We start from the raw sequence: 19,069 nt of genomic DNA on the forward strand, positions 1-19,069 counted from the left end.
TCACCAACAGCAACATTTTTGTAACTTAGAAACAACTTCTAAAGAACTCGCCGGAAGCGTGAGACTTCACCCTCTGCACCCGACACCCCCAGCTCGAGCTCCAGAGAACCAACACTGCAGAGACTACTCCCAGGCGACTGCGACCTCATGAGTAACCTGAGATGACCCCCCCTGCACCCTCACAGCGACGCATGCCGAGAGGATCCAGAGGCTCCCCCTGACCGCGACTGCCTGGAACAAAGAACCTGACGCCTGGACCAAGCACAGCACCCGCAGCCCCCAGGATCAAAAGTAACCGAACTCCAGTGCAGGAGTGACCATCAGGCGACCCTCTGCCTAACCCAGTCGGTGGCCGGCCCGAGAAGCCACCCTGTGCCCTGCCTGCACCGCTAGAGTGACCCCTGGCTCCCTCTATTGATTTCTATTGAAAACCCGACTCCTGCTAAGCACACTGCACCCGGCCGCCCCTGTGCCTCTAAGGGTGTGTTTTGTGTGCCTACTTGTGTCCCCCCAGTGCTCTACAAAACCCCCCTGGTCTGCCCTCCGAAGACTCAGGTACTTACCTGTTGGCAGACTGGAACCGGAGCACCCCTGTTCTCCATAGGCGCCTATGTGTTTTGGGCCCTCCTTTGACCTCTGCTCCTGACCGGCCCTGTGTTGCTGGTGCAGTGACTTTGGGGTTGACTTGAACCACCAACGGTGGACTGTCAATGCCCAGGGAACTGAACTTGTAAGTGCCTTACTTACCTGAAAAACTAACCAATACTTACCTCCCCCAGGAACTGTTGATTTTTGCACTGTGTCCACTTTTAAAATAGCTTATTGCCATTTTACCTAAAACGGTCTCGGTTACTGCTCTAATTCAAAGTTCCTTACTTAACTATGTGGAGTACCATGCATTTTATGTATTTACTTCAAATCTTGAATCTTGTGGTTCTAAAATAAATTAAGAAAATATATTTTTCTATATAAAAACTATTGGCCTGGGGTTAAGTCTTTGAGTGTGTGTTCCTCATTTATTGCCTGTGTGTGTACAACAAATTCTTAACACTGCCCTCTGGTAAGCCTACTGCTCGACCACACTACCACAAAATAGAGCATTAGAATTATATAATTTTGCCACTATCAACCTCTAAGGGGAACCCTTGGACTCTGTGCACACTATCTCTCACTTTGAGATAGTATATACAGAACCAACTTCCTATATTTGGTATCAAACTTCTCAGCACAATACGCCACACTGATGCCAGTGTTGATTTACTGTTCAATGCACCCAGAGGGCATCTTAGGGATGCGCACTGTATTTTAACCAACCCTTTAGTGTAAGGATGACCAGTCTGTGCCAAACTGCCACTAAACAACAGGTTTCTGACCTCATGGGGTGAGAGCCTTTGTGCTCTCTGAGGCCTGAAACAAAGCCTGCTCTAGGTGGGGGGATTCACACCTCCCCCCTGCCGAAACTGTAGCACTTGTCAGTGAGTCTCAAAGGCGCATGCCTCCTCCTACAGTGCCAGGGAACTCCAGATAATGGAGATGCCCACCCCACATTTGGGTGCAAGACCAGTGGGAAAATGAGGTAAAACATGAAGAAGTGACCATTCCAGCTAGAACCACCCCTAATGTGTATCATGATCTGAAGTGAACCCTCACCCTGCAGAATCCTCCATCTTGATTTGGAGGACAGAGACCAATATGGTTAGGAGTATGCCCCCGCCGCAAAGGGAGTGGGCACAGGAAGGGTATAGCTACTCTCATGGACAGTAGCCTTTGACTACTGTTCTTTGACCCATGTAACACCCCTAAATCTAGGATTTAAGGGCTCCCCTGAACCTAGCTCACCAGATTCCTGGTGAAATCAAGACAAGAAGAAAGGACTGCTAAACCGAACCCCCAGCAGGAAGGACTCCAGAATACAACTGACTTGCCCCCCAGCTCTACCGGCTTGTCTGCAGCTTCAAGGACTCTACTACCAAAAGGTGACGCATCCAGCTGAACCAGGTGCCTCTCCAAACCCAGAGAGCACCCCCCTGCCCACCAGAGGACCAAGAACTCCAGAGGACAGCGACCATGTCCAGAAGAAACCCTCCAAAAGTATTACACAACTGCCCCAGATGATTGAGTCCTGCCCACTCAGCATTCGACGTCCTCAACCCATGTCAAGCTGGCCCACCTCTTCAGACCAGGTCCCCAGGGTATTTTGACCTTGTGTCCACCCCGGGTTGACCCCTCCTGACCAACACGACGATGCATGCAGCCTAAATCCGGAGGACTCTCTCACTGTGAGATTCCGATGCCTAAATGTACCCCTGCTCCCGCTGCCCCCTTGCCTTGGGAAATCTGACCACCAGTTCAACAACATTCAGCAAGCAGCCCTCCTCTCTGTCTGTGGTTTCCCAGAACCGACCCCCTGGACCTAGCCTGCAGCATCTTTGTGACCCCTGGGGTTCCCCTATTGAAAAGCATTGGGAGCCTGACGCTGTTTTTGCACCCTGCACCCGACCACCACTGTGCCGCTGAGGGTGTGTGTTTGGAGCTGACCTGTGGCCCCACTGGCGCTCTCCTAAACCCCCCAGGTCTGCCCTCTGAAGTCACGGGTACTTACCTACTAGCAGATCTGTTTCCAAGTGCCCCCAGTCTCCATAGGATCCCATTATAAATCTAACTTCAACTTAGACCTCTGCACCTGGCCAGCCCGTGTTGCTGGTAGTGTTAGTTTGTGGTCATCTTGAACCCTGACCAGTGGACATCCTAACCCCTGGAGACTGGAAATGTAAGTTGAGTACTTACCTCAAAACTGCACTAACATCTCCCCCCTCCAGAACTATCCTGAAAATTGCAGTGTCAGCTTTTTAAAGTGAAAAGTATTACTTGCCAGTAAACTGTTTTCTTTGCCAAATTTAAACAAAGTGCTAATGATACATATTTTCGATACTTACTTGCAAATGTATTTACCTGCAACAAGATCCTTTTTGTTCTAGAAATAAAGTAACAAAATATATGTTTCCAATATAAATACATTGGCCTGGAGTTAGTCATTAAATGTGTGCCTCATGTATTGACTGTGTACAACAAATGCTATGCACTACCCTTTGAAAAGCCTAACTACTCGACCACACTACCACAAAGGAGAGCATTAGTATTATCTACTTTAGCCTCTGTTAAGCCTCTGGGGAACCCCTGGACTCTGTGAACACATATCTCATTTTGGTATAGTATATTCAGAGACAGCTTCCTACACCTGCCTTTCCAATCCTTTCCTCCCCCAATACTACCAACATTCAAACAACTGGCAGAGGACCATTTGTCTCTTCTCCTAGAGGAAGTTACAGCTTTTTTGGCCAAGGGAGCCATAGAAAGGGTCCCTATATCAGAAGTAGGCAGTGGTTTTTGTTCCCTCTACTTTGTGATACCCAAAAAGAACAAGGGCCTTTGCCCTATTCTAGACCTATGGACCATCAAGTTCAAGATGCTCCTGTTAGCTCAGGTCTTGTCTTCCCTATACCCAAAGGATTGATTGGTAGCATTGGACTTACAGAATGTGTATTTTCACATTCCCGTCCTGCCTGCCCAAAGGCGTTACCTGTGGTTCAAGGTAGGTCATGAGCACTTTCATTTCACGTGCTCCCATTTGGTCTTTCCAGCGCCCCATGGGTGTTCACTAAGGTGATGGCGGTCATCGCCGCTCAACTGTGCATGTTAGGGGTTTCAGTCTTCCCCTTTCTGGACGACTGGCTGCTGAAGGCAGGCTCACCCCACACTTTCCGACCTTCAGACTACGGCAAACCTTATGCACTCGCTAGGATTCACTGTAAACGTGCGAAAGTCACATCTTACTGCCTCTCAGATGCTTTCTTTCATATGAGCTGTACTGGACACAGTGCTGTTTTAAGCTTTTCTTCCAGAGCAGCGAACCCAGAATACTCCGGTTATGATACAAATGTTTCAGCCTCTATCCTGGCTTTCGGTGAGACTGACACTGAGGCTGCTGGGCCTCATGGCCTCCTGCATCCTGCTGGTAAATCGTGCCAGATGGCAAATCAGTAGGACCTGAAGTTCCAATGGGCGCAGCATCAGGGGAATTTCTCCAACATGGTCCAGATCTCGAAGGGAGCTGCAAAAGACCTGCAGTGATGGATTATGAACCGCTATTGGGTCAAAGGCCGAATCCTTTCCCTCACTAACCAGACCTCACAGTAGTGACAGGTGAGTCACTTCTGGGATTGGACAACCATCTGTGCGAGGTGGAGAGGAGAGGACTCTGGTCTCCCTTGGAATCCGGTTTCCACATCAATCTGCTGGAGGTCTGGGTAATACAGCTAGCATTGAAAGGATTTCTTTCTCTGTCAAGGGGAAGTTAGTACAGGTTTTATGGACAACATCTCTGCCATGTGGTTCTGCAGCAAGCTGGGCGGGTGGGGTTGTGGACCTTTTGTGAAGAGGTCTTGCGTCTTTGGTCATGGCTGGAATAGCAGGGCATAACCCTGGTGGTTCAACACCTGGACGGTTCTCTGAATTGCAGGGCGGACAAACTCAGTCATCAATGCCTAGCAGATCACGAGCAGTGTCTCACTCTGAGGTGGTGCAAGGACTCTTTCAAGAGTGGGGAGAGTCTTGGTTAGAACTGTTCGCCTCTGAAGAGAACAGGCAATATCAACAGTATTGCGCATTGGAGATTCTAAGGCAGCAATCCCTCAGTGACACTTTTCGTCTTGAATGGAGCTCAGGCCTGCTGTACGCCTTTCTGCCATACCACTCCTGCCCAGAGTTCTCAATAAGATCAAGAGCGACTGGGCTCAAGTAATCCTTGTGGCTCCGGATTGGGCATGGAGAGTCTGTGTAGGAAGCTGGCTCTCTGTATGGTGCACTAAAAAGAAGTATACTATGCACAGAGTATAGTGGATCCGCAATTGGTTTGCAGAGGCAAAAGTAGATAGAACTAATGCTTTATTTTCTGGTAGTGTAGGCGACCAGTTAGGCTTATCAGAGGGTAGTGCTAAGCCTTTGTTGTATGCAGAGAGGCAATAAATGAGACACACACTCCAAGAATAAATCTGAGACCAATTTGGAAAAATAATATTTCTTTTTATATACTTTGAACCCAAGAACTTAATTATAAGGTAAGTATGTAATTAAGCATAAATACTTTTTAGTTAAAAACAAAAATAAACACACTTCAATTTCAGAGTCCTTCAATGTTAACCTATGGAAGGAAAACACATTCAGCAAGCAAGCACTTATTTACTACTCAGAAGTTTTCTAGACTTAAGGTGTGTACTGGGCAAGGGTCTGGACCACAAGAACAGTTCACTCCAGACAGCACTGGGGAGGTCAGGGTCAGAGGTGCAGTATGCATTGGGTGCCCAGTGTATTTAAATGGGAATTTGTTTCCATGAATGTAGGCTTCAGGCTCCGGCTGGAAGGGGCAGTCGGCGACAAACAACAGATAAGTTGCAAATGTTGGGTGCTCGGGGACATAGGTGCACCGTTAGTCCTCTTCACCAGGGCCTAGTGGCGACAGATGCAGGGTTGTCCTTTGGCGTTGGGTTTTCTTGTCCTGTAGCACTTGCCGTTGGGGGGGGTCCTGTAGTCTGAGGCTGCAGGTGTCAGCGTCGAGTCCAGGAGGAGTGAAACCACAGTGGACGAGAGCCTGGGAACATTGTTGACACCAGGAGTCCACTTCAACTCTGGCCGGCGACAATAGGTGCAGTGGTTTCTCTAGGTGTCGGAATTTTCTCACCACAGGAGCTGCGGGAGAGGGGGGTCTACTTTCAGAGGCTGCAGCCAACATCAGGGAGTCCAGGAGGGCTGAGACCACAGTAGACTCGGACCTTGGACAGCTGGGGGACCTTGCTGGCACCAGAGGTCCACTACCACTCGGGCAGTTGAGGGTGGGTGCAGTGGTGACTTCAGGCGTCGGGTCATTGAGGTTCCAGAGGCTGCGGAGTCCTTTCTTTAGAGTTGGTTGGAGAGCAGGTCTGAGTCTTTTTTTTTTTTTTTTTTTTTTTTGAAGATGGGCAGTCTTCCCAGGTTTCTGGCGGTTCAGCTGCAGGACGAGGTGTCTTTCAGTGCAGAGTATGTTGAGGAGTGCAGCGGGGAGGGTACCAGGTCAGCTGCTGCTTCTTCTCCTCTTCTGTGGGTGTGTCTCTTCTTTCTCCTTTTCTTCATAAGTTGTCAGTCTGAATTCTGGGCTTCTGGCGTGCCACCTAAATACACATTTTAGGAGCGTTACAGAGAGTGGCAGATGGCAGCCAATAGGTTGCCCAGCTTTAGGTGACTATACCGTTTCTATGACCACTTCTGTTGGGAAGTGAGTATAACCCTGACCCTAGTGGCCTAATTCTTTCCAAACCAAGATGAAGGAATTAAAAATGTAGTGGTCACTTCAGCTCGTCCACCTTAGGGGTGGGACTGGCATGAAGTGGGCACACCTCCTAATCTACCTAGTTTTCCGCCTGCCTTGCTGCCAAAAGTGGGGTCAGACCAGGGGGTCGGTCATCTCTGATTTGGGGAGACCTGAGTCACATTACAAAGGAAGCTAGGCCTTTGCAGCTTCCCCCCCTGGAATGTCCATCCTGCCTGGAGGAGGTGTCAACAGCCCCCACCCCCACTCCCAGTGCTTGCTTTTGTCTCTGGCCCATGAGACGGCTGGCTCTAACCTTGAGAGGTCAGATATGTGTCCAAGGTAGATGAACTGGTCAGGGCCAGTCAGTTAACACACTAGTAATTGGTAGGTTTTGAGGGGGCACCTCTAAGGTGCCCTCTGGGTACATGTATTGGTAAATCCAACACTGGCAACAGTGTGGGTTCACGAATACGAGATGTTTAATGCCAAATATTGCTGTCTTCCGTGAAGCGATCATGTAGCTGGGGAACTTGTATTGACCAGTGTCCAGCACATGTATTTAAAATGGCTTTCCTGGTCACTTGCTATGTCTGAGAATCATCAATGACATAGCAGGTGCATATCTGTTCGTGCAGATATGCCCTCACATGTAATATAATGCATCCTGTCTTAAAATTGTAGGGCCTGCTAGAGGGGTGACTTACATAAATTATATGTAGTGTTTGGGGACATGGCATACAGACTGTGTGTGCCATGTCTTGTTTTCAATGTTATCTGCACCAAGACATTCAGCGTGTAATGGCAGCCTGTCATGTGCTTAGTGAGGGGTCCCTTAGGGTGGCACAAGTTGTGCTGCAGCCCTTAGAGACCCTCTTTAGTACCCCAGGTCCTAGGTACCCAGGGTACCATTTACTAGGGACTTACAGAGGGTGCTAAAGGTTTTGCCAGTTGGGGAAACAACTGTTCAGTTTTAGGGTAAAGAAATCTGGCATTGCGGACCTGGTTAGCAGGAACCCAGTGCACTTTCAGTCAAAATTCCATCAGATACCAGGCAAAAATCTGGGGGCTAGCCATGCCAAAAAAGAGTGCTTTCCTACAGTCTGGTATCTTAAGCTTCTAAAAATGAGCATCGATCCTCGTTTCAGGCTGCCCCTTCGGGAGGATCTTCTGTCGCAGCAGCACGGGAAGGTTATCCACCCAAACCTGTCAACTCTGCGCCTTCATGCAGGGAAATTGATCGGTGACATTTGACATCCTTAAACCTTCCTCTTGAAGTCGGTAGTGTTATTTTAGCATCCAGACATTCCTCTGCAAAAATGGTATATGCCTGCCATTGGCAAAGATTTGTAAAGTATTGTACAGAGAAGTCTTTAGCTCCTCTTTCTGCTTCTCTCTCTGATGTTCTTCTTTTCATTCCGTCTCTTGCCCAGAAAGGCTCTACACTGGACACTGTTTAGGTCTATATATCCACTTTTCTGTGGCTGCCTGACAAACCCTCTTTATTTAAGTCCCTTGTTGTAAATAGGTTTCTAAAAGGGTTTGTACATATGTGCCCCCCTTCGTCCTTCATTATGCCTTAGTGGGACCTGAACCTGGTTCACACGTATCTCATGTGTGCTCCTTTAGAGCCACTTCACAACTTTTACCCCAGGCTGCTCAGCACCAAAACATCCTTTCTCATGGCCATAACATTTGCCCAGAGGGTGAGAGAGCTGCAGGCCTTGTCATCCAACCCTCCATATCTCACAGTGTTTCCTGATAAAGTGATGCTTTGCACCCATGCCTCTTTCCTCCCAAAGGTGGTGACACAATTTAATTTGGGACCGACTGTCACCCTGCCCACGATCTTTGCTTTCCCGCACCTCTCTATTAAAAAGGAGCAACTCCACCGGTTGGACCCAAAAAGTGCGTTGTCGTTCTACCTTGACCGCACAAGAGTTCTGGGTGGACAACCAACTCTTTGTGGGATATGTGGAAGCAAAGAAAGGTCAGGCAGAACAGAAATTAACCATTTCATGCTGGGTCAGCCTCCTGAGGGTTTGTGTCCATTCCTTCAGAGGAAAAGCTGCGACCATGCGTTAGCTCGTGGAGTCCCAATCCTGGACATCTGTCAGTAAGCAACATGGATGTCCCGGCACACAATTGCCAAATGCTACTGCCTGGACAGTCCGATCTGCAGGGATGGGCATTTCTCCCATTTGGTCCTGTGGGACTTTTTGGTTTAGAAAATTTGTCCGCAGCCCATTGCCAGGAGGATATGGCTCAAATATATATTCAAAGGTAAGGAATCTGCAGCTAGAAGTCTCTATCAGATGATCAAGATACTTACCTCCGGTAACGCATTATCTGGTAGAGAAAACATCTAGCTGCAGATTTTTTTTTTACACCCACCAATGCCTCCCCTCTCTGCAGACTAATTTGCGAGGGCTAGGGGGATCCCTTTCTGGGCCATAGTTTGGGCACACAATCATCAGATCATTTCATGGCTCTGTGCTCCTGTCATTCAAAAGGCATGGAAACGGTAACAGACATCCGCGCTCCAGGGTGGCACCTTTGTAGGTGACTGCAAGGTCACATCCTGCTCCAATGACACCACGCAGAACCGAATGGCTCGACCTGACCGCGTGCAGGGGTGTTGCTTATCCAAAAGTTTCCAGGTCCAGGGCGACGCCTGGGAAATTCAAAGATAAGGAATTTGCAGCTAGCTATAGTCTCTACCAGATAATGTGTTACAAAAGGTAAGCAACTTGTTCATTCCCACTACTTACCCACATTTTCAGGAATTTTTTAGGGCAACAATTGGCTCTATAGATTGGTTCCTCTTGTCCTGCACACCAATCCACACCAAAGCACCAGTGTGCTAGCTGCTTGGGGTCAGGGCATTTCCAGGTTTGGGCAATGTCTTTTTTTTTTTGTTTTTTTTTTGCACAAGGGTCACCCGACCCACCAGTCCCCATGCAAGCCCTCAAAATCGTCCAACATACCCAGCAGCGCCAGTTTGGGAGTCAAGCGGATTGAACATTCAGGACCACTAATAGTGCCACTAATTGTAGTCCAATAATGTGCAGTCCAATAATGCGCAATGATTGATCACTGCTACACCATATGGATAAAAATCCGCTGTGGAAAGGTGACAGCATGTACAACTTGGATCTAGGAGAAGTCCTGCAGCATGTAAGCTGGGGAGTCAAGTATGCTTGCTGTAAATAGTATAATTGAACTTGGCATAGTCAGACGGAGATTGCTAACTCCTGCGGGTGCCATGCATGCCTCCCTCCATTCTATCTCCTCCATCTCCCCAACCCACTTCTCCCATCCCAAACAAAGCCATTCCATAATCTCCGGGGCATTGTTCACAAAAGTGTGGTAGAGTTGAGCTATATCACCACGTCCCATCTTCCCCATCAACAGCTTTAGCTTCAAGTGAATTAAACTCTGGGAGATTATGGAGACGCTCATGGTAACCGCCAAGGACATGACGTATTTGGAGATTCTTATTAAATTGAGTGTAAGATAGTGAGAAATGAGTCTGCAGATTAAAATATGGTGGCCATATGTCAGCTAGTGTAGTGATCCCACAAACAAGTTCCATTTGCTAAAAACCCGCAAGCGTGATAACTGCTCTAGCCACCGTCCCCTCCTAGCAGGGTTTGGCTGGTCAGGCACCCATCACAGCTTATAAAGCAAAAGGCCCTTCTCCATACCAGAAATCCAATTCTAGTGACCTCCAGGATCATAAGATTGGATTAGTGTACCATAGAGGACGTGCATCATCCCCTCTAGACCCAGTCCAGTAAGCTGCAGGTGATACGTCGGGTCCTCTCAGCCACCCGCCAGCCACTCATCTGCAGCCAGGAGATGTGAAGCCCAGTAATAAGAATGGATATCCACTGCTGCCATTAAACGAGAGTCAAATTTGGCATCCAAGAATCGAGGAAGTCAACTACACAAAAGAAAAGAATGCAGCAGTGCCGCCACATCACAGAACCAGGTGTCAGCACTATAAAGCATGAAATTCTGCAGAGTATACAGATACCAGGGAAGGATCATCATTTGGACTAAAGCTACCCTGTCTAAACGACATGAGAGAAAGATTGTGCCATACTGCAAAGCTGTTTCTAGTGGTTTTAATGAGAGGTGTCAGATTAAGTGTGTGGAAGAGTTCAGGTGCTGTTGCAATGTGAATCCTGCGCTATTTGAAACTAAGACGATGAATGGGGATACCGTCTTGCCAAGCACTTAAGGTATTGGCCCCCTGCAATGGTACAAGTAAGGATATCTCCTGGTTAGGACGGAGGCCAGAGGCCTTCTCAAAGAGGCAGAGGAATTCAAGGGTGCGTAGTCCAGAGGTACCGGAATCTGCAAGGTAGAGAAGGACGTCATCTGCATATAACGCGATTCTATCCCCAGGGTCACCTATCCACTGCCAACCTGCTATCTGCGCATCACAACTGATTAATCGTGCCAGTGGCAAAGAAGCGGGGAGGGGGGCATCCCTGACGAGTGCCCTGTTCAGTCGGAAACGTTTCTCATAGCACCCCATTGATCATAACCTGCTCTTTCAGGTGGAAGTAAAGAGGGCACACTAAGGTTCAAAATTAGGCACCAAATCCCATCTGGGTATGAGTCATTTTAAGGTAGCCGGAGTCAACAGTGTCAAATGCTTTTTCAAAATCAACCAGGAGGAGGGCTGTTTCTACAGGAAGGTTGTCTGTGTGGGCAAGGGCAACGTTTAAGTGCTGAATAGTGTCTCGTACTACGGTTTGGCATAGGGAACCCACAACCGTCTGGACCTGGGTCGTCAGGACTTTGGCATAAATCTTGATATCAGTGTTGATGAGAGAGATGGGGCGATATGCCCCACAGTCAGTTGATGGTTGATCTGTTTTAAGTATAAAGACTATGCTCGCTAAGCCCAGTTCTCTTGTGTAGTCTCATTATAGAGCTGGAGTGGGTGTGGGGATAAGATGTCACAAAGTTGGAGTAATATTCAAGAGGAAATTTGTCTGGGCCTGCGTTCTTCGCAGGTTTTAAGTCCCGGATAGCCGCTTGAATTTCCTCAGTCGTAACAGGTCCATCTAAAGATACCTGTTGGACTCTGATGAGAATCATGAGGGGTATGGCTGTCAGTAGTGGCTGAGCATGCTCCGTAACTGTAACTGGCTGACATATAGGTTAGCATGGTAGGCAGCAAAGGCAGTCGGAATTTTGGCAGCAGATGTAGCTAGGGCACCCAATGGTGTCCTAACACCAGGGATGAAGCATGACTCTATGTTTTTGGTAGCTAGACAGTAGAGGAGGACACTGTTTTTGTCACCCTGTTCATAGACTGGTTGTATTGGTAGTCTCTTGCGAGGCCCACCAATGTTGGTGACCAAGTTGCACAGCGCTGTTCTCTCTAGTTCAGGTTGCCAAGTCAACGCCTCAGTTACATCAAGTGCCAGTGAGGTTTACGGTGGTAAATATGTGGACTTCAAGCTCACCTATATCACATGGCCTCTCTTTCTCCCTATGCCCCAAGTATTGTCTTGCCATCCCCTGCAACGTCGTTTTAATGCCCTCCCCACCCCATCCAATTGGTGTCAAAATATATTTGACGGTCTCCGGCCAACAGTGCCAATAAGTGGTCACACGTGAGGAACCAGGCATTTAGGCACCACATTGAGCATCTACGGGGAGCCGGCGAGCCACGTTGGATAGTTTGTGGGAAGTGATTGGATATACCGCGAGGAAGCATGGAGGCCCCAGATGTAGTTGGAAAGTCAATGGCTGGAAGAAGAATGTAGTCAGTACGGGACATAGTGCGAGCTGATGCTGAAGTGTGCGTGTGTGCAGTGTTTTGGGGAATCCAGAAAACCTCCCCATCTTCGAATATTAAATGAAAGAATACAGATGTCATTGAGTATCCTATGTCAAGGTTTCAGTCATAGATACCTAGGGAGACGGTCATGTTGTCAGTGAGTTCCCTGGAAATTCTGTGACAGCTGTGGCATTATCACTTTCAAGCACAGGCCAGGCTTGAGACAACTGATGTGCGGCTCCGTCACCTGATTCAGGCTGGGAGTCATTGTGGTCAGTGTCCGAAACCACCGGAGAGTATTCACGTCCTCTGCTTAGACTTGGGACGGTGACGATACCTGGATCAGGCATTAGTTGATCCCGAAACATCAAGGACCAGTTGTATGCCACCTTGTGGAGGGTCGTATTTGCAAGGAGATTGCTGATCAGTGGCCTATTCCCAGGCTGCTTCCAGAGTGTCAAAAAACTAAGAGCGTGAGTTGTGAGCGACAAGTAATTTTGCTGGTAATAGCAATGCCTAGGGAATAGACATCGTCCTGAGTTTTTGTTTAACAGCATCAAAGGATTTCTGTTGCACTTGTGTTGCTTTAATATGCTTCAGGAAAAACATAAAATGTAAGGATTGATAAAGAAGCTCGGACTGAGTATGAGCCTTACGAAAAACGACCTCTCGGTTGCGAAAGTTTAAATGTTTTACAATCTTTGAACGTTGCGGAGCCCACGGGAGCGGTCTATCATCGGGGCAGTGAGAGATACGCCCGCTCAACCATGAAGCAGGGTGATAAGGAGCCATCCTGCATTCAGGAACGGAGGCAGCTCTCTACGAAAGTTCCCACCGGGCAAAGGTTACTCCTCCAAGAGAGGTTTTAAGCATTCTCCGCTCTGGCCTAGAGAATAGACTGTCATCGTTAGCGACACCACCTTGCATTTAAGATCAGAAGAGTTGCCTTCTAGTGTGGAGACCAGGCCCTCAACCTTCGTCACTTGGCTCGCCACTGTTCTAAGATCTTGCTGTAGTAAAACAACTTCAATGCCCATCTCACCAATCTTGGACGCCAGGGCCTCTTAGGATGCCTGAATATTCTGGAGGATGTGATGGGCATGAGAAAGTGCAGAGGATGTCAGGAAGGGGTCTCCATCTTTGGGTTTCTTGGCAACATCAAGGACAGTGGTAGTGAACTTTTTAGGTTGAGAGCTCGTCGCTGGAGGTCTGTGTCTGTCCATAGTGAGTAAAGAGGGAGGGCTAGAGCCCAAATGAAGCCAAACAGCTGCAAACGCAGGTACTCCACTAGAGCTAGAGAAGGGGGCACGGAGACGAGAAGGATTCCACCACAGATAGTCACTGAAATATCGAGTCTGGGAGGGAGCTGGAGGAATCACCCACGACCGCTTGCATGTAGGAGGCAGCATGAGCAGTCAGGGAGAAGAGATCTGAAGAGTAGTCGTGGCCAGGCAGCACCAGCTACCAGTCCCGACCCCCGCGGACTCCACACCTCCCCTGTCAAACGACTTCAGGCCTCTGTGTAGCTCCAAGGAAGTCAGGGGATTTTGCAGGTGTTTTAGGATCTTAGTGGTGCGTTGCCACAGTTGGGGAATGCATTATCCCTCAGGCTCTGCTGAACAAGTATACTTTTCTCGCGTTCTCTAAATGTACTAATGATGATTTATGATAGAACATGTCAAGTCAGTTAAAATGTGTATTGCATGGTGAAAAAACATGGTACACACAGCATAAAGGTGCTCTTCGAGAGTGCTGTGGATACCTCAATTCTGTTTTATATTTGTATGCTGTAGGCCTTGATCGAGGTGCCCTGCAAGAACTCTCATCCTGTCAAAGCTTGGAGACAAATGCTTGATACTGATCGTGAAATGTGTTGTGGGAGGTCGCAAGATGTCTCAGTATGAAGTGGAGCAGGGCACGAGTACCCTGTCAAGTCCAGGCTTTCTGTTTGCATTGTTTTATTTAGTAAATGCAGGACTTCAAATACTCAAATGTAAATAAATTAAATGAAATCCAAATGTGTTATTTGTTGTCTTCCATGGGTGATCATATGACTAGAGGAACCTCTCTATTCATTACTTGGGAACTGGAGGCACACAATAGATGACAATCTTATCAATCCTTACTAAGCAGGTTCATCCACTATAGGTATGTTCTGAATTCCACATTGTGTTCTGGGGATTGCACTTTTGTTTTTTTTCGCAAGATTTTAATTACATGAATGCAAAGAAAGATGGGAAGTGAGGTGATGTGACTGAATGCTGGCTATGGGTAAATTCCATCTTGGTATTGGGCAGCAAACAGAGTGATAGGAGAACGCTATGCGGGCAGTCTCTCTGCTGAGGATGGAAATGGGTGTCAGGCCCTGAATAAGGAATCCTAATAACCTAATAATGTTCAAGGCTAATGAAGCCTAAACATATGCTATGGTGATTTACTATTATTAACTTCAGTGTTCTCCCCTTAAAAAAAAAAAAAAACTTATTATAAAAAATAGTTTTGTTCTCTGCATCTGTTCTTTAATCGCAATATAAATAATATGTATATAAATAATATTTATTTCACCTTCTTAATACCGTGCCTCTTGGCCATTGAATCAGAGTACGCGCCCAGATAATGGGTCCAGAAGTTGGTTTTCAGGCTAACATTAGTTTTTAACGTCATCAGGGATATTGGGTCTCTTAGTCATGAAAGACTTCCTAGTAGTTCAGTGTCCAATAGTATTTACATGTGCTGTTTGTCATCAGCGTGATCTCCACGGCTAGTACATTAGTTTCTACATGATGTAAAAATATTATTGTCTGGACTCTCGTGCCAATGTAGATTGAAATAAGACCAATGTTTTTGATCTCTGTACCATCTAAATATTAGTGCTGCCATGGAAACGGTCCAAAGTATGTGATCTTTTGTAGATATATAATTTTAGTGCTTACATTTGAGCGAAAGGAATGCCAGTTGGTCTGCATACGAAATATTTTATATTGCACTGATCTTTAATGTAAGCTGTACACGGCAATGATTGGCTTTTGAGAGGTTTACGTTTATTTGAGATACCTTGTGTGCTATTGGAAACCATTTCAAATAGAAAGGTACTGAATGCATTTTGCTATATTGGAAAATTGTGAAAGCAATATTGTCAAAAAAAAACCAATGCTCTAAAACAAATTGTAGAGAGAACTTGTTTGCGTTGGTCTAATGTTTACATGCATTGTTTATAGCAGTCGCCTGCTTTCTGTAATCTGCTTACTCTCCGATTATTTTTACTTTCTAGAGGAAAGACATTCATGGTGAGCTTTTGAAAAGTCAGAAGGTTTTTTCAGAGAAGTTGAACCACTTGAGTCGCCGCCTGGCTTGGATCAATGTCACAATTTACTCCAAGGTAAAAATAAAACGAGGAAAAGAGGGAAGGGTGAGTTAGAGGAGCACCATGTCAAATGTGATACCAGAGCTTGTAGGCTTGGCTCCAGAGGCAGAGTCTTTTTTTGGGAGCTCTCCAACCCCTAAATTTGTTAATGATTTCGCCAAAGGGAAGCCTTCTATTGTACTTTCTTTTTCTAGCATTTCCACTGACAATAAAAGAAAAATTAGATTCAGATGGTGTTGCAAATTTCAAAACATCATTTTCATACCTCTGAAATGGGATAAGAGAATATATGGTTTAGGGGTTGAAAATATTAGTGGGTTTCAAGTATATTGGCTAACACGTATGGAAGGCTGCCCCAACTGGCTTTGTAGATTCCGTTGTGGACTTTCTTCCTGGAAAGGTTGTAGCTTTCATATACTTACCAGGGGAATTTAGTTCATCGACAGCACAGTTCCAGATACACTTGTAATTTGAAATATTTGTTGTACATTAAACCCTTTACTTGATCTTGACCTTGAAGGCTCTTCCCGAACAGTTAAAAATGTAAATTCTGCCTTGGGAAGAGAGCGTTCTCTGAAAGCGTTTTCATGCTTTCCTACTTTCTTACAGGAGAAGATGATGGACATTTACTGGCTTCTGAGAGTCTGCATCCAGACCATTGAACACAGTGATAGAACTGGTACCCTCTTCGCCTTCATGCCAGAGTTCTACCTGAGTGTTGCCATGAACAGCTACAGTGCCCTCAAGAACTACTTCAGCCCAGTCAATAGCATAGAAGAGCTCCCAGGTAAGTTAGCCCTGGTTCATTTGGCGTTTATGCTGCTCAAACCTGTAGTCTGTTTCCTGATACTGGCTTCAGCTACCTACAAAGAATCTTAGTCCCACCATACTGCCCATTGTTTCTACTCCTTGTGGGGTATCATCTGTGTAGAGGATTGTAGGGAGATCTGCAGAGATGGCACAGCCCCTGAAAATATTGCTGATAAGACTTGCGTCTCATTCCCAAGGCTCCCTGGTAGTAACAATCTACCCTAAGAAAACGCAATTTACCATGCACTTTTCTTCTGTCTCATAGCCAGTTGCTAATTTGGTTCACCGTTAACACAAGCGTCTCTGGCTCTCCAGATGTAATTCCTTCTAAACTACTTTTACATAAACTCTGCTGTTCCCCTTCTTTTCTCACAAATATTTTGTAGCTTTTATATTTTAGGGGGCGTTTTATGTTGATAGTTTTTGTTTAACGTTTCAAACTGTTTCTTGTAGTCCAGAACTATTTGTATCCATTTTATTTCATGGTTCCTTTCTACTTGCAGCTGTTATCTTTTACTACCATGCAGCAGGTCAGAAACGTGGCATATATTTTCAAATCTGTTTTAGCTGCTTATCAGAGAATTGACTCTTTGTGAATCTATTAGTTAGGTGTCTCAGGTTGGTGCATTCAATATGATGGGATAGTTAATGGATTTATGCATACGTACATCTTTTACCTCATTCCTTGTGGGTTTATTTAGTTTGCAACTATTTGATGATTTCTGATCGTAGGGAATCTGTGTCACAAATAGTTAAATGTTTTTGTTGGCACTAAGTTACTCATTTCACCCCTTTGCTTTTTGAGTTTTTTCTTAAGTTTGTCTGTGCACTAGCCTGATTCCTTTTCTATTCTGTCATATTGTGTCTGACCACTGGCAGAGCAATGTTACTATTCTATTATGAAATCAGTCCTACTTTTGATGTTTCATACATTCTTTTTGCGTCATCCCTTGCCACATGGATAATTTGTATGCCTAATTTGTATGCCTTTTAGTGTTTTTCTGTCAGTCCAGTGACCATTTGCTGCTCCCACATAACTCCCCTGTGCTGAGTGGCACATTTGCGGCTGTAGCTTGGAGGAGCCCTATCCTTGGGGGCAGTTTTTTCTTGCCTTTGACTCTTATTGGTAATCCCAAAGATCAAGTGGGCTCTGTCAGGGACAAAGCATATATGTCCTTAAGTTCAGTGCCAAAAGTTATCAATTTACAAGATAAGCACCTTCAAGTTACAAAGGTTGGGAACATCTAACCTAGTGAATAACAAAGATTACTTCTTTCACACTAGCCAGAGACAAATGGAAGTATAATCTCATGCACAAAGTTCCTTCTAGAGTGCTAGGACACATTCTAATGACAGTAATACCATATTAATACCACCACAACTATTGTTTTAGTTTGATATAACTATAATCAATAGCTATTCGGTTGGCTTAATTATATCTGTCTATGTCTGTAGTTTTCCCTTTTAGATTATTTTTGATTAGCTGACATTGTTTTTCTAATCAGTAAACCCATTGAATGCCCCATTCAGTTTGCAAGTTGATTTGTTTTTTCCTTATGCTTTTTTTGAGAGGGTCTCTGCTCTATGAACCTTGCTGTCAGCTAGGTCAATGTCAGATTTCTCTTTGGTCATTATTCCATTCTACCTCACAATATAATAGTTTATATTTTACCTGCTGTTCTGAAAGACCCTCAGAAGTCTCTTACGCATGCTATTGCAGAGGAATACATCCTCCAGGGGTTGCAAGCCATCAGGTGGGTCCTACAAATTGTTCACAGAGGCTATCTCCTTTCCTTAATTTTTACCCACCACACCTGTCACTACCATTGACAGTGGAGCCAGGATGGTAGCGCTGGACTTGGAGGACGCCTTTTTCCATATTCTCAATCTTACCTGCCCACAGATACCTGTTGTTCACGGTGGGCCAGGAGCATTATCAGATGGGAGTACCCTTCATATACTATGCCAAATTTGAGACGGCTGCATTGCAGAGGCCGTGCAAGGGCACCTACTTACAAATCATTGAATGACTAACAGTAGTCTCACATTCACTTCGGCTAACTAAGACCTCTGTTTCCGCCATTCATACACTTGCAATCTAAATGCAGCTCTCTCATGTCGTGGATATAACTGTCTCCTAACTGCTCATATTTACCTACTGCGAAATGTTTTAAACATGTCATGAACCAAGAGGTGGAAATGGACATATTTGTCACTTCATGTATTAACCATAATGCCGAGGGAATTTATGCCAGGGTAAAAGGCAATTTCTCCAGTTTCTCGATGTTAAGCATGATGTAACCAGCTTCTTTTTTTTACCCATTATCTGTTATTGTCTGGTCAAATTTTATGCTGCACATAACTCAGTAGAGTTAACATGTTGCTAAGGCATGAGGCTACTTTTAAGAACTTGTAATGTCCAACCTAACTGCATGATTGATCGCAGTTGACTTTGCCTATGATCATTGTGAATAATGTCTATCGCAGAAGACGCAATGTTTAAGGTGTAAATTCTGTTGGACAATGTGTTCATATCATTATCGACAACAACTAAAGCCTTTTTTCCATGTTTTCTTTATCAATCTGCCTTAAACGTGCAGCAGCTTCCATCTGGGATAGCTTACAGATCTCATTATATATGGCATAAAAAAAAGTTTGGAGTGTGGCTTGCTAGGACCCAACAAGAAATCTCGCAAGTTGACTTCCTCTTAAAGGAGACTAAGGTGTTCTTTGACAGCTGCTAAAGAGGGGG

At 45.8% G+C, this 19,069-nt stretch overlaps 1 protein-coding gene across 2 annotated transcripts in view; it reads left to right on the forward strand.

Moving 5' to 3' along the window:
• Nucleotides 1-19,069, forward strand: part of RNF123 (ring finger protein 123) — a 1,441,353-nt gene that overhangs the window by 795,241 nt on the left and 627,043 nt on the right. For both annotated transcript variants that reach the window (XM_069206868.1, XM_069206867.1), the window contains exons 26-27: nt 15,415-15,522; nt 16,117-16,294. In XM_069206868.1, coding sequence (XP_069062969.1) covers nt 15,415-15,522; nt 16,117-16,294 — 286 coding nt within the window. The remainder of the gene's footprint in view (nt 1-15,414; nt 15,523-16,116; nt 16,295-19,069) is intronic.

The sequence above is a fragment of the Pleurodeles waltl genome, chromosome 9 (assembly GCF_031143425.1).
Source record: "Pleurodeles waltl isolate 20211129_DDA chromosome 9, aPleWal1.hap1.20221129, whole genome shotgun sequence".
Classification (NCBI taxonomy): Eukaryota; Metazoa; Chordata; class Amphibia; order Caudata; family Salamandridae; genus Pleurodeles; species Pleurodeles waltl.